The sequence below is a fragment of the Doryrhamphus excisus genome, chromosome 12, assembly GCF_030265055.1.
Source record: "Doryrhamphus excisus isolate RoL2022-K1 chromosome 12, RoL_Dexc_1.0, whole genome shotgun sequence".
NCBI classification, from domain to species: Eukaryota; Metazoa; Chordata; class Actinopteri; order Syngnathiformes; family Syngnathidae; genus Doryrhamphus; species Doryrhamphus excisus.
Genome location: NC_080477.1, coordinates 15,402,138 through 15,414,854, shown reverse-complemented (window position 1 = coordinate 15,414,854; position 12,717 = coordinate 15,402,138). Strand labels below are relative to the sequence as shown.

At 41.4% G+C, this 12,717-nt stretch overlaps 3 protein-coding genes across 4 annotated transcripts; all 3 read left to right on the top strand.

Moving 5' to 3' along the window:
* The first annotated feature begins 514 nt into the window (after positions 1–514).
* On the top strand, positions 515–2,371 carry psmb1 (proteasome 20S subunit beta 1). The gene is made up of 6 exons (XM_058089054.1): positions 515–718; positions 1,039–1,146; positions 1,265–1,346; positions 1,457–1,586; positions 1,682–1,788; positions 1,860–2,371. Exons 1-6 carry the CDS (start codon positions 618–620, stop codon positions 2,043–2,045), a joined length of 714 nt encoding a protein of 237 aa, XP_057945037.1. The 5' UTR covers positions 515–617; the 3' UTR covers positions 2,046–2,371.
* Positions 2,372–3,554: 1,183 nt separating this feature from the next.
* mpc1 (mitochondrial pyruvate carrier 1) lies at positions 3,555–5,993 on the top strand. 2 transcript variants are annotated; one of them, XM_058089106.1, is made up of 4 exons: positions 3,555–3,774; positions 4,323–4,419; positions 4,694–4,826; positions 5,380–5,993. In XM_058089106.1, exons 1-4 carry the CDS (start codon positions 3,700–3,702, stop codon positions 5,399–5,401), a joined length of 327 nt encoding a protein of 108 aa, XP_057945089.1. In that variant the 5' UTR covers positions 3,555–3,699; the 3' UTR covers positions 5,402–5,993. The 2 variants fall into 2 exon arrangements, with proteins under 2 accessions (XP_057945089.1, XP_057945088.1); XM_058089105.1 differs by lacking the exon at positions 3,555–3,774 and having other exon boundaries at positions 4,305–4,419.
* Positions 5,994–6,575: 582 nt separating this feature from the next.
* kifbp (kinesin family binding protein) lies at positions 6,576–12,314 on the top strand. The gene is made up of 13 exons (XM_058089053.1): positions 6,576–7,088; positions 7,680–7,778; positions 7,850–7,929; positions 8,005–8,063; positions 8,141–8,265; positions 9,344–9,437; positions 9,799–9,911; positions 10,026–10,175; positions 10,368–10,442; positions 10,517–10,679; positions 10,754–10,928; positions 11,100–11,285; positions 11,782–12,314. Exons 1-13 carry the CDS (start codon positions 6,633–6,635, stop codon positions 11,918–11,920), a joined length of 1,914 nt encoding a protein of 637 aa, XP_057945036.1. The 5' UTR covers positions 6,576–6,632; the 3' UTR covers positions 11,921–12,314.
* The last annotated feature ends 403 nt before the right edge of the window (positions 12,315–12,717 follow it).

Below are 12,717 nucleotides of genomic sequence, written 5' to 3'. Positions count from 1 at the left end.
CTATGATGAGAAAAAAAGTGTAATTTGGACAGTCCCGATGGCTTCCCACTTTGACATGACAAGGAGATCCCACCCGAGGTATTTTCCACACGGCACAGTGAGGGGGGTGGGGGGGCAAATGATCTGTGTTTTTTCCTTTTTCCTTCAATGGAACAATGGAGCTTATGTTGTTCAGGGGTGTCTAACGGTGGTAGGCTCTGTGGAGATGTTCCAGGGTGCGTTCCTCATGACTGAAGGCCCTCATTTTGTGGAGGTGACTAGGATTTTCAACTGGACAACGCTGCAGTTCACAATGCCCGCCTGAAAAAGGACTAGAAATGTCTATTTTGGGGGAAATAGACATTGCCTAATAAAAACATTTTCGTCTGACTCCCTTTCTTCGTTTTGCATTTTGAAGCTTTACTTATAACATCCTTAAGATCCAACAGTGCAAAATATAAATGATTGCATTTTGTTAAGTGCTGTGGTAGACCTGCTATGTCTCCGTTTGGCCAAAGAGGTCGCCCGCGCACATGAATCAACTGTGCCCGTCCGCAGAAGAAGAGGCTTCCCTATTACAGTGATACAGCGACTTTGTCTGAGTATCTAGTAAACACATTTCGTTGCTTTATAACGACATGATTTCGGCTCAGGCTTTTTGCGATCCGGACAAGATGAAGGACTATCATTATACTGGTCCAGTGCAGCATCGTTTCTCACCATACACGTTTAACGGCGGGTATGTTTTGAGTTTTCATCATGCTAGCTCTTTAGCCTGCGAGCTAACCTCTCAAGTGAATGACTAGCATAAGCTGTCGAGCAAGACTCATGCTTGTTGTGTTCTGTTAAATAACAATAAAAACATCGAATAGAATGCATATTTTAGTCTAAACATGTTGAGGCCTTCATATGGTTAATAATATGCAACCTGTTTTTGCTAACACATTACATTGTTTCACTTTCGCATAAGGTAGCTTCTGTTAGCAAGAGCTAAGAGCTAGCAGCACTTCCTTCGTTATTTATGAGTGGGCATAAAATGTACAGTTAACATATTTACAGGACTGTACTGGCTGTGGCTGGGGAAGACTTTGCCATTGTGGCTTCAGACACCAGGCTCAGTGAAGGCTATTCGATTCACAGCAGAGATTCTCCGAAATGTTACAAATTGTAAGTATATTGTAAATGAAGGGCGCAAATAATGTTAACAATGTTAAAATCAGTGGAAAATGATTTTACACTCTAACTTTAATGTTTGTCCTTTTCTCCTTTGACCTATCTCTTCCAGGACAGACACGACTGTCATTGGCAGCTGTGGTTTCCATGGTGACTGTCTGACTCTAACAAAAATCATTGATGCTAGACTGAAGGTAAGGTCGTTTGGACTTTTTTTTGGGGGTGGGGGGTATGTGGGATACCTCGTGGGATACCTTTGTAGTTGTAGCATGTACAAGTGATGGACAACTTGCTTTCCTGTTAGATGTATAAACACTCAAACAACAAGACGATGACATGCGGCGCCATCGCTGCCATGCTGTCCACCATCTTGTATGGTAGGAGGTTCTTCCCCTACTACGTTTACAACATAATTGGAGGGCTTGATGAAGAGGGTAAGCAAAGCATATGGACTTGATTACATTACTAATGTGTTGTGAATCATTGAACTTAGTGTGTTCTGAGTAAGTGATTATTTGTACTTTTGTAGGCAAGGGAGCAGTGTACAGCTTTGATCCAGTAGGATCCTACCAGAGAGACGCCTACAAGGCTGGGGGGTCCGCTAGTGCCATGCTACAACCACTTCTTGACAACCAGGTATACAACACGCACACAAACACCTTGCTATTGCCCTTCACATTGTTCTGACACACACTTTCTTTTCCCAGATTGGTTTCAAGAACATGGCGGGTATGCCACATGTTCCTCTGAGCCGTGAAAAGGCACTTCAGCTGGTCAAAGATGTTTTCATCTCGGCTGCAGAAAGAGATGTTTACACTGGAGATGCTCTTTTGATCTGTGTCATCACAAAGGACGGGGTCACGGAGGAGACTCTCAAACTGAGGAAGGACTGAAGGAGAGGTGTATTATTGTTCCCTCTTTGTCCTTTTGCCTCCTCTCGCATTTCTTTCTACATTCTCTCTGCAAATTTGGTTGCTTGACTGCAGATTGGATCTAACAGGAGTGTTGATCCACTTCTTGAACAATATATTCACTTTTTGATGCATGTATCCATAATTAGTCCCATGATTCCATTATTGAATTTGTGTTCCAAAAACCGGATCCTTGATCAACACTCTTGTTGCTCTAAATCTGCTCCTCTTGTTTGAAAATGTCCCATTTTGAAACGCATCGGCTATTATTTTTACATTCTTAATAAATTGGAAAGAATTGTTCACCACTTTGCTGCATCATTAGCATAACTTTTTAGCAGTGGCGGGTGTTGCATTTGCTACCTGCGTCTTTAGTGGGCCGGCCAGAATTTTGTTCCATAGAGACAGTGAGAGCCAGTATAAAGAAAACACTACAACACTGTAGTAAATATGTGCAATGGTGGGGTATTGAACCACGGTCACCAATGTATCCACGATTACAACATTTTACCAATATAGGTCCCCTTATCTTTGAATACATAGTCACCTCTACACTTGATTTAACTGCTTGTAGCTGTGCGTTGGGGACTAATTTCCACCGATAATTGTCAGTAGGCTTGTTGATTAAAGTTCCCGACAACTGCAAATATCTACACTACATCATCTGAAGCAGTTCACAATATTTATTTGCTGTATTGTTGAATAATATATTGTCGAACAGTTTTATTCTGGTCACCCAATTAGGACTGGGGGCCTGCAAGCTGGCCCTGAGAGACGAATCAGAAGCATGTTTAGTTAAAACAAACAGAAGAAAAAAAAAACCTCATTGCTAATAATGTGACAGGGACCAACAATCCTCATAAAATATGTGGACAAGAAAAAGTCTTAACACAACTGGAAGCACTGCCATGATGAAACACGCCACAGAATGAAGAAAATAGACTTGGACACTCAGAGGTAAGAAAAAAAATTTAATTAAAACACATCAATTTATATGTCTTATTTATCTGCTCGATATAGAACCAATTGATTCAAAAACAAATTACAAAAAGAAAGACCCATCTCAATTACACAAAATGTCCAGTGTGATTGTGTATGTTATTTGTACATTTTCAGCTATTTGGAAACAATACCACATAAAAAAGACTGCACAACACAGCATAAACTACAATGTGTAGAACTAAAAGCAGCCTCCAAGTAACCATTTATGTTACTCTTTAGCCAAGATTGGCTTTCAGAAACAAAAAGTTTGGGTGCTGGGTGCTGTTATGTGTGTGTCAGTGGCCGCGACTCCGACCCTGCACACGCCAGGGTTCGGATCACAGTCAGAATCAAGTTTATAGCCAAGTGTCTTACACAAATGGGACTACGTTTAAATTAGCTCTAAATCTACATATTACAGACACATTTGATCAATCGCGGCTATAACGAGAAAAGTCAAAGAGTCGAATGCAGGTGCCGGATCGTTCTCGAATAGGCAGACTGCAGTTGTCGCTCCGCGTCTTGCGACAGTGTCGTAAATTGTGTGTTGTGAGTGGAAATTTGACCGGTTGTCCTCTGAGTTGACAGTTCATCGCCCTTCAACGCCAATTTCACTGTCTTTTGGTCGAAATAGACAGCAGCCAATCCTTAAACAATGGCCGGGACAATTGCACGGAAAGCTATAGACCACCTGAAGAGCAAAGAATTCAGGGATTATTTGACTAGGTATGTAGCAAAAAGCTACTCTGCGCAAGCGTGCTAGATGTAGCCGGCTAGTTATTTTTTATGTGGCTCACAGATGACAATTTAAAAAAAGTTAAGTTAGCTAACGTTTCACTGTCCTAGATCTGAAGCTTTTGTGTAAATTATTTCGTACGACTGGATAGAACTTCATTGGAAATGAAGTGTTACACATTTAGCTTTGAAGGACAACGAAGCTTTGTTTGTCGACAAGTAGTGGGTCGCCCTGGATATGCATAGCAGCAAGGTTTGCACTAACTAAATAACAATTAATTTATAATCATATTGGATTAATTTAAAATGTGCTTCAATTATTCAGAGCTGTGGCCTCCTTGAAATGGCAGAGGTGTGAGTGTGAATGTTGACTCAAATTCTCATTCCTATTTTCTCTTCCATGTGGCGCTGGACATTGAAAAACTTGCACTAGCACAGTAAGTTTTCCTCGTGAGACCACCTGAACTTGAAATGTATAATTCAGTTTTTAAAGTAAGCATTTATTATATGTATTGCTTATTGTTATTCTGTGTGTTTTTGCAGCATTTCTGGGGTCCAGTTGCAAACTGGGGTCTCCCTATAGCTGCTATCGCTGATATGAAGAAGAGTCCTGAGATCATCAGTGGCAGGATGACCTTTGGTAAGCTGCATATACTGTACACACAAACAAATCCTTGACGTTGAGCATACACTTGTTACTCCACTGCTGTAGAACAATGTTTAACCTACAGTTATTGTACACCTCACTGTCAACAAACTGTGTCCAAAGTGTCAATGTTACTGGGATCCTCTTTGACTCCTCCATGATGACATTAATGGTGGAGCTGATGGATGTTTAGACACCTTGCGCTTTGACAATGCTGTATTTAACATTTCCACGTTGGTGTGTTTTTTTTTTCCCCGTCTCCTCTCAGCTCTGTGTTGCTACTCGCTGCTCTTCATGCGTTTTGCCTACAAGGTGCAGCCACGCAACTGGCTGCTGTTTGCTTGCCATGTGACCAACGAGTCAGCGCAGCTAATTCAGGCAAGCCGCCTCATCAAGTTCAAGTAAGTGTGTTTAGTTTTTTTAAGCAGCCTAAATTCCAAAGTTATTCTATTGGTGTTAAGGTTGGGAATAAAACATTAAAAGAACGTCAGACTCCCTGTGACTATGATAAGGCTACATTACATTAACCACCACAAGAAGTCCCTGAAGTAAAAAAAAAAAAATGAAAGAAATAACAAGAATAACTCTCCCAATGCTATATTTCTGTTATTACTATGTCTACTATATTGGATAACATGAGTGTAAAGGTGACTGTAGGGGTGTTATTCCATGTCCCAAGCACTCTAATAATGTTAAAACATGTACACGAAAGGTCGTAAATAGTTTTTTTTAAGCTCTAACTACAAAAATAATGAATTTATTAATAAGAACTCCTTCTTTGCAGAAATTTACAGTCAGGTCTGGAACTAACTAACCGCAATAAATGAGGGTTGACTGTATATACATCATTATACTGGATATCCTCGTGTGTCCCTAATTCTGTGGCTATGGTGAGAGTATGAGCTCATGTAGCAGCAAATGACAAGCATTCTGTCTGTTCTTGTAATATTTCAGGATGGAGAAAAAGGCATCTTAATGTCAACATGAAGAATACGCCCAAGTATCCCGTTACACCACAACAATCCAAGCAGCGACACAAACTGTGCACATATCAAATAATGGAAGCTGTGGCTGTTTTTGTTGTCCTTTTCCCTTTTAACCAATATGTTCACATAACTGGTCACCCTTGTCAAGTTTTAGTCACATTTTACCACAGAAATTCAGATTGTCCCTGACTTGGTGCTTTGATTTTTATTTGTATTTTCTGCGTTATTAGCCACGAGTGAATGTACTCTCAGCTGATCCGCCTTGCTTCTTCACAATTTTGCCAATCGTAGAGTTGGACATCTTTTTTTGCTCTTTCACAACGTCGTTTATCTGGAAACTACGTTGGAAGTCTTTAGTGACTTTAGTGAGCAAACGCAAGGTGATGACTATTACCTATGAAATAATATAAAGTGATTGATTTTAGCCCTGCGTCTATTTCTGCTGACCAAATGTAGTGCGTGTTACTGTAAGTAATATTCAAAAGAATTTATTCGCAACTTTATTATCATATTTTCCCTAACTAATAATCTGATTCTGTGGGTTTGTAAAAAAAATAAATAAACTGGCTAAAACCAACTTGAGCAAACAGTATTGAGTGAGTGATTGATTGATGAGATGTGTCAGCTCCTCCTCCTCACACCCAGCAAACATTTTAGTCCTCTGTATGACAACATTTTTTTAAATTCAAAACAAAAAAAATAGTTCATCTGTGGAGAGACACTGATTTGGTAACGTATGCCCAATGAGGTAGAAGATCTGTCTTACTAAAATGGATCGTAACTTTCTAAATGCGTTGTTATTGTGTTTTTAAGAGTGTTTTTTTTTCAACAATTGGAAACATTTATTTTCACTGTTCTCTGTGGTAGACATGAGGATTTACCATTACTTTGATATAATTAAATATAATTATGAGATAATTAGATGGATGTACGAAAATGTCAAAACCATGAAAAGTTCAAATTTACAATGTTCGCTTCATGTCCAATGTTGATATAATTATTTAATAACGAATATAACAAATCGGACAAATCGAGCTAAAACTGCTTCACGTTGTAACTTGTATTCATTTTTTATAAACAAATACATTGTTCCTCTCATCATAAACAGAATGACGTCACAAGAAACAATACAGATTGTAGACGTAATGTGTCACTTCTACAAGCAGGGGGCGCTACCGCACACTGCGGGATCACAACAAACAAAGAAGACAAACATTAAACATGGCGTCACTCGGCAGCGAAGAGTGGAAAGCAATCTGCGATAAATTCACCAACGCCCAAAACCTCACAGATGTCGAATCCCGAAATGACCCAGAAAACGACCCCTTTCGTTCCAAGTACAAAGCCAGAGAGATCCTCAGGGAGATACACTGCTCGCTGAAGAGCTTCGAAGTCAGTGACGGAGAGGAAGACAGCGGTGCGGAAGGCGGCGACCAGCGGCCGACCGGGCAGCCGGTGGACGGCCTGTTGGAGGAGTTGTTCGAACGGGGCTTCAGCGGGGACTCGCCGGCCGGCCAGAGAACCGCTAGACTCGCAGCGGTGGAGTATTACCTGGGCGTGAACCATGTTGACACAGAGGAGCTATCAGCGGGACAAGAACATCTAATGAACTGCATGAAACTACTGGAGAGATGCAGAGTGGCCACTGAGAGTGTGTCGTTGTTCATCCATGTCAGGGTAATTATCATTATCATGGTAAAGCAAAAGTCAAGATGCTATCTGGCTAACGGCCCTTTAGCTACATTAGCTACATTTAATGAGGAGTAGTTAATGAGGAACGAACCTACCCAGCCCTAAAATATAATTCATTCATTCATTTTCTACCGCTTTTCCTCACGAGGGGGGTGCTGGAGCCTATCCCAGCTGTCTTCGGACAAGAGGCGGGGTACACCCTGGACTGGTCGCCAGCCAATCACAGGGCACATATAGACAAACAACCATTCACACTCACATTCATACCTATGGACAATTTGGAGTCGCCAGTTAACCTAGCATGTTTTTGGAATGTGGGAGGAAACCGGAATACCCGGAGAAAACCCACGCATGCACAGGGAGAACATGCAAACTCCACACAGAGATGGCCGAGGGTGGAATTGATCCCTGGTCTCCTAGCTGTGAGGTCTGTGCGCTAACCACTCGTCCACCGTGCCGCCCCACCTAAAATATAATTAATATTTGATATATACGTTTCAGGCCGAAGCAATTTTAAAAGATTGACTCATTTAAAGTGGAATTCAAAAACATGTTCATGTGTTTGTGTGATTCCAGAACCAACTCGGCATCCTTTGGGCAGGCCGGGATGAGACAGAGACGGCACAGGGATTCCTGGAAACAGCAGAATCCATCTATTTGCGTTACATGAAGGAGGTAAAGTTGAAAATGTCGGGAGATTGTGTGTCGGGCATGACTGCAATTAAGACGGACATTTTAATTTCCAGGATGGAAGTCCTCCCACTGATTTGGTAGAGTACTTTACTACCAATGAGAAGATGCTGACACATCAGGAAAGGGGCAAAAAGTAAGTTATTGTGATCGATGGAATAAACTGGATGTCATGTTCTGCTTGACTTGGTTTGTTCTTTACTTGTACCAGGTTTGAGCTAGCCTACACCCACACTATGTATTACCTCGCTCAGGTCTATAAAAACCTTGGTGAGTCAAGGGTATTCTATGTTTTGGCTGCATGCTTGTGTTTTTTGTTGAAAGTAACAACATAAATGTCTTGCTAGGTCAAACTGAGCGAGCTGCCACCTACTGCCATAGCACCCTGCAAAGACAACTGCAATTAAATCAGTTCAGTCCAATGGAGTGGGCCCTGAACGCAGCAACACTGTCACAGTACTACATCACAAAGGTAAGGCCTCATCGGATTTCAATTGCGGGTGGTGCTCGGATTACGTATGAGTTCCGTTCCTAGGCTGTGATGTAAGTCTGCTCTTCTACCTAAATTAACTCTGAAATCACTCAGACTATACATGAAGACATGATGGACAGTAGGGGCGCACACCAAAATCGATTTGCAAAGTAAACTTCACTGATAAATACTTATAATAACAATAATTGCAGAGAATGTTTTCAATTCACATTTGATTGTGCAGGATACAACCTAATGATAAACAGCTTACTGGCCACAAAGAACAAGTAGACATACTACACAGGTCATGGCACGTTTTATGTTTCAGACCGCCACTGTGTTTGCTCAATGTGTTGTGTTTTACTGTTTTTTTTACTTCTACACATGTTGTGGTATCGGCAGCAGAACTTGGAGCTCATTCAATATGTTTCCTTGCATTAAATTAGCCAGATTACTGAAATAATTGTGTTTCTCCATTTTTCACACCTCAGTGTGATGTGCCTGTTGACAACATTTGTATATCTCCACTGTAATTATTGGCCAAAATATCCTTTTGTATGCTCAAGGATACTCTAGCAACCTGACAGTTATTTGTACTGTTAAACAGTTTTCTGACTTTCATGACAAGCTGAATGAGGATGGCTCCATGCAGAAAGACATTGGAGTTATTTGATTGGTTGCAGCCGACAGTAGCTTGTTTTTGCAGTAAAGAGCTCATCATCATGATCCTTGCAACGTTGTGGTAAAGGTTCCAATACGATCTTTACTCTTATGAGGGTGTAGCAACAGTGTTGAGAGTCATGTGGTTCTGTGTGAGTTGCAAATATTGTGTTCTTCTGTTATAGTTTACCGACCAAAATTAGGTTTTATGGGAGCATGTACGTAATCGGTTTTAATAGAATCTGGATGGGTTTTTTTTATTATTGGGCCACAACATGTACTAGGTATGATTACAGTGTTTGTACAACCATTTTTGTCAATATGCTAATTTTTGCTTGACTTATTTGGGTTCTGCAGTGCAAGCAAAGATTTTGGTTTTCAGTGTGAGTCACAAGGTTTGTGTGTGGTTACCTCCCAGGGGCACTACATGGAGGGCAGACATTGTCTCTCAGCAGCCACCGTCATATCGGCTTTGGCAGGAGAAGCTCCTTCAGAGGCTGCAGCGCAGGAAAGTGAGTACTAGTTTGTCCTTTTTTTTTAGTAAAAAAAAAAAAAGTACGCTCTCTTCCTTGGGTCAATTTACAGATTTGAGTCCACAAATCCAGATGTCAGTTCAGTTGACAGCTTTTACTGACAACGATGAGAGTTAAAAGTAAGAAGGTTTCTATGAGTTTTAAACACTGCCTGAGTGGGTGTTTGTATGTCACAGTTTTATTTTTATTTTGTTAATGTCAGCGTCCATAAACTGGTGCCAGGTCCTTGCAAAACAGCACCATCTGCTGTCTAATTTATGTATCTACCAGGCCCACCAGACAGTAGTGGACTCCCACTTGCTGTTGATTTATTATTATGTAAGCATTTCCTCTCTTCTAGGTGAGATTGAGAGCGAGAGACGAGATCAGCTGAGACAGAAGAGAGCGGAAATAGCGAGATGCTGGATCAAATACTGTCTCAACCTCCTCCAGGATGCCAAGAAAGTGCTTCAGGTGGCATCTTGTTTCAGTGACGCCAGGGACACACCCCTTGTGCAGACCTAAGTCATGACAATTGCATCTGTAACCTCGGTATTCATCTTTTGGTGTGTGTCTCCATGTGAGCAGGACAACATCGGGGAGCTGGATACCGATCTCCAGGAGGACCTGAAGAGGAAGAGGAGGCTTGAAGAGGAGGAGGAAGAGAAAGTCAGGAAAAGCGCGCTTCGGTTCGGCTCCGAGGACACGTTTGACTCAATTGCCAGTCTGGAGGAAAAGGTCTGCATGATGTTCTACTGTCATACTGTATTTATTAGTGTAAAGTATCATACTATTTATGATATTCTACCAAATATCTGCTGTTACCATCTTGTACTAATATGTGCTACATTTGGTCAGCATCAACACTAGCAATACTGAAGTATCCAGTAGGTGGCAACATGATCATACTGGCTCATTTGGGATTTCTAGGTGAGCTGCTTGCTCCCGCTGGACTTCACTGAAGCCAGAAATATTTTTCTGGTGGGACAGAACAATGTCACACAGGTACTGTATGTGCAAGCGATGGAGAAGGCTCTGTCTCCCCATGTGCATTAACAATGCATTTGTCCTCCTGTCAGGCTAAGGAGTACTTTCAGATGGATGGCTACGTGACGGACCACATTGAGATCCTGCAGGATCACAGCGCTCTGTTCAGGGCTCTAGCCTTTTTTGAAGAGGACGTTGAGCGGCGTTGCAAGATGCACAAACGGCGTGTTGACATGCTGGAGACCATCTGCATCGGTACTCCTCTACCCCTGAGCTGTGCTTCTTTTGGTCATTGTTATCTACTGTACTTTACTGTTACCTCTCCATAGAGCTGAATGCCCAGTACTACCTCATGGTCCGCAGACAGCTCATGTTTGAACTGGCCGAGACCTACAACGAAATGATGGACTTGAAACTGACGCTGGCCAACCGACAAGCTGATACACAGTCTCTCGACAGCCACACCATAAAGAAATTCAACCATCTTTGCTCTGCTTCTGCCAAGTGAGTGTACTTTAATGTACATACAAGGACTTTCTGACTTTGCATACATGCTGTACAGATACAGCGGTGTGAAGAATTTACTTTGACAATCATGCAAAAAAATATGAAATCAGGAAGGAGGCCAACACTTTTTTCACATCACTGTATTGTGTTCAACTCTCTACTCTGCAGGTACTACCAGATGTTCCTGGATTCTCTGTGTTCTCCAGAGGGGAAATTTCCTGAGCACCTGGAGGAAGAGGTGCTCAGACCGACCCTGGTGGCCCGCTTCAGACTGGCACGACTGCACAGCCGCCTGATCTGCTCTATTCCCCTTACACAGCTGGACAACCTCAGCAAGTCACTGGAAAACTACAAGTATGGCAATGCACACACAAAAGTCACTTTTTCTGGTCTGGTGCATATTCAAGATACAATACAGGAGCCATTCTTAGAACATGTGCCTTTACAACAAGAACGATAACAAGAAATAGTTGTTGATGACTTTCATATGTAGTCTGTGTATTTTCTGTGAATAAAGGCACATGTTCAAGATTGTTGAGGGTGACTTCATACCTTAGGCACAACAAATAACGTCACATTTTTGTTGAAACAAGATAAAAATAATAAGGAGTGTCAATTCCGATTTAATATATTGTGCTAAGCTTCTATGAAGCCTTCAAGAAAATGAAAAAAAAATGTATTTGTCCAATTTTTAGATTAAAAGTTCTGCTAAACAGATCAACTGTATTCCAAATGCTAGCATACTGGTTTGCGCAGTGATTGAATTTGTTGACATCATCATAAGACACAACGCTGTTCAACATGTTCTCTCCTACCCTCATTCTGTCCATCTTTTCCACCTGTCATCCAGATACGTTGTACAGTACTGCGAAGCCCACCCTGATGCCGCCGCCACCGTGGAGACAGAGCTGGAGTTGAGTAAGGAGATGGCCGGCCTGCTTCCTCTGAAAATCAACCGCCTCAAAGCAAGGATGGCTGCTAACAACTGAATTCCTGCACACAGTATTTGTATTCCCCCGCTTCCGGTTTGTGCCGTGTGTGCATGCTATGTGCTGTACTACATAAGGTCAGATACATCAGTGCACATTTCCTTCGATACAACATTGCACACATTCCAGTGAAACCTTAAACATATGGTGATCTTATGCTTTGCATGTCAACCTTAACAACACGTGATATTTACACAACACTTATTTTTCTTGGTGTTTTGTGACATAAATGCCCTCTCCAATCACAGTAAGTTCACAGTACTATGTGGTACCTCTTGAGCAATGTAATGAACATCTCAGTGCGATGTTCATGTATAATGATACTGAAATGAAAAGTGATGCCTCTGTAGATAATATATGCACAATACGAATTAAATAATACTATCAAAAATACATGATTTTGGGCGGTTGTTTCCTGTTCCAAGAATCAATTTCTTTCAGTACTGAAAAGTCCCATGCTGAAATTGTGAAAGTTCAGGCTAATCAGATTGATTTGATCTCAAAATATTTTTATGATTGTCAGCAGAAAAAAATTGCGAAAGAGTCTTACACTTGAACATGTCTCATCTGACCACGAGGCTTTTTAACTTTGACCGAATTCATGTGATTTCCTCTTTTGATAGTTGTGATTTTGTGGTGACATCACTGGTAGTCTTGCCACCAGTTTGATGAGGAATGAGTTTTAAAGTACCGTACATAAAATCATAGAAACGACATAGACTACCTTTATCAGATGTAGTGACTGGTTGAATGTATCCTATTAATATTTTGTCGCCGTGAATCCTCCCACAGTATGG

Bases quoted from the DNA above. Each gene is read 5' to 3' on its own strand.
- psmb1 (XM_058089054.1), top strand. From the start codon at position 618: ATGATTTCGGCTCAGGCTTTTTGCGATCCGGACAAGATGAAGGACTAT. The intron at 1,347-1,456 runs GTAAGGTCGTTT...CTTTCCTGTTAG, and splicing joins TCATTGATGCTAGACTGAAG to ATGTATAAACACTCAAACAA. The intron at 1,587-1,681 runs GTAAGCAAAGCA...GTACTTTTGTAG, and splicing joins TGGAGGGCTTGATGAAGAGG to GCAAGGGAGCAGTGTACAGC.
- kifbp (XM_058089053.1), top strand. From the start codon at position 6,633: ATGGCGTCACTCGGCAGCGAAGAGTGGAAAGCAATCTGCGATAAATTC. The intron at 7,089-7,679 runs GTAATTATCATT...GTGTGATTCCAG, and splicing joins CGTTGTTCATCCATGTCAGG to AACCAACTCGGCATCCTTTG. The intron at 10,443-10,516 runs GTACTGTATGTG...TCCTCCTGTCAG, and splicing joins GACAGAACAATGTCACACAG to GCTAAGGAGTACTTTCAGAT.
- mpc1 (XM_058089106.1), top strand. From the start codon at position 3,700: ATGGCCGGGACAATTGCACGGAAAGCTATAGACCACCTGAAGAGCAAA. The intron at 3,775-4,322 runs GTAGCAAAAAGC...GTGTTTTTGCAG, and splicing joins GGGATTATTTGACTAGGTAT to CATTTCTGGGGTCCAGTTGC. The intron at 4,827-5,379 runs GTAAGTGTGTTT...GTAATATTTCAG, and splicing joins AGCCGCCTCATCAAGTTCAA to GATGGAGAAAAAGGCATCTT.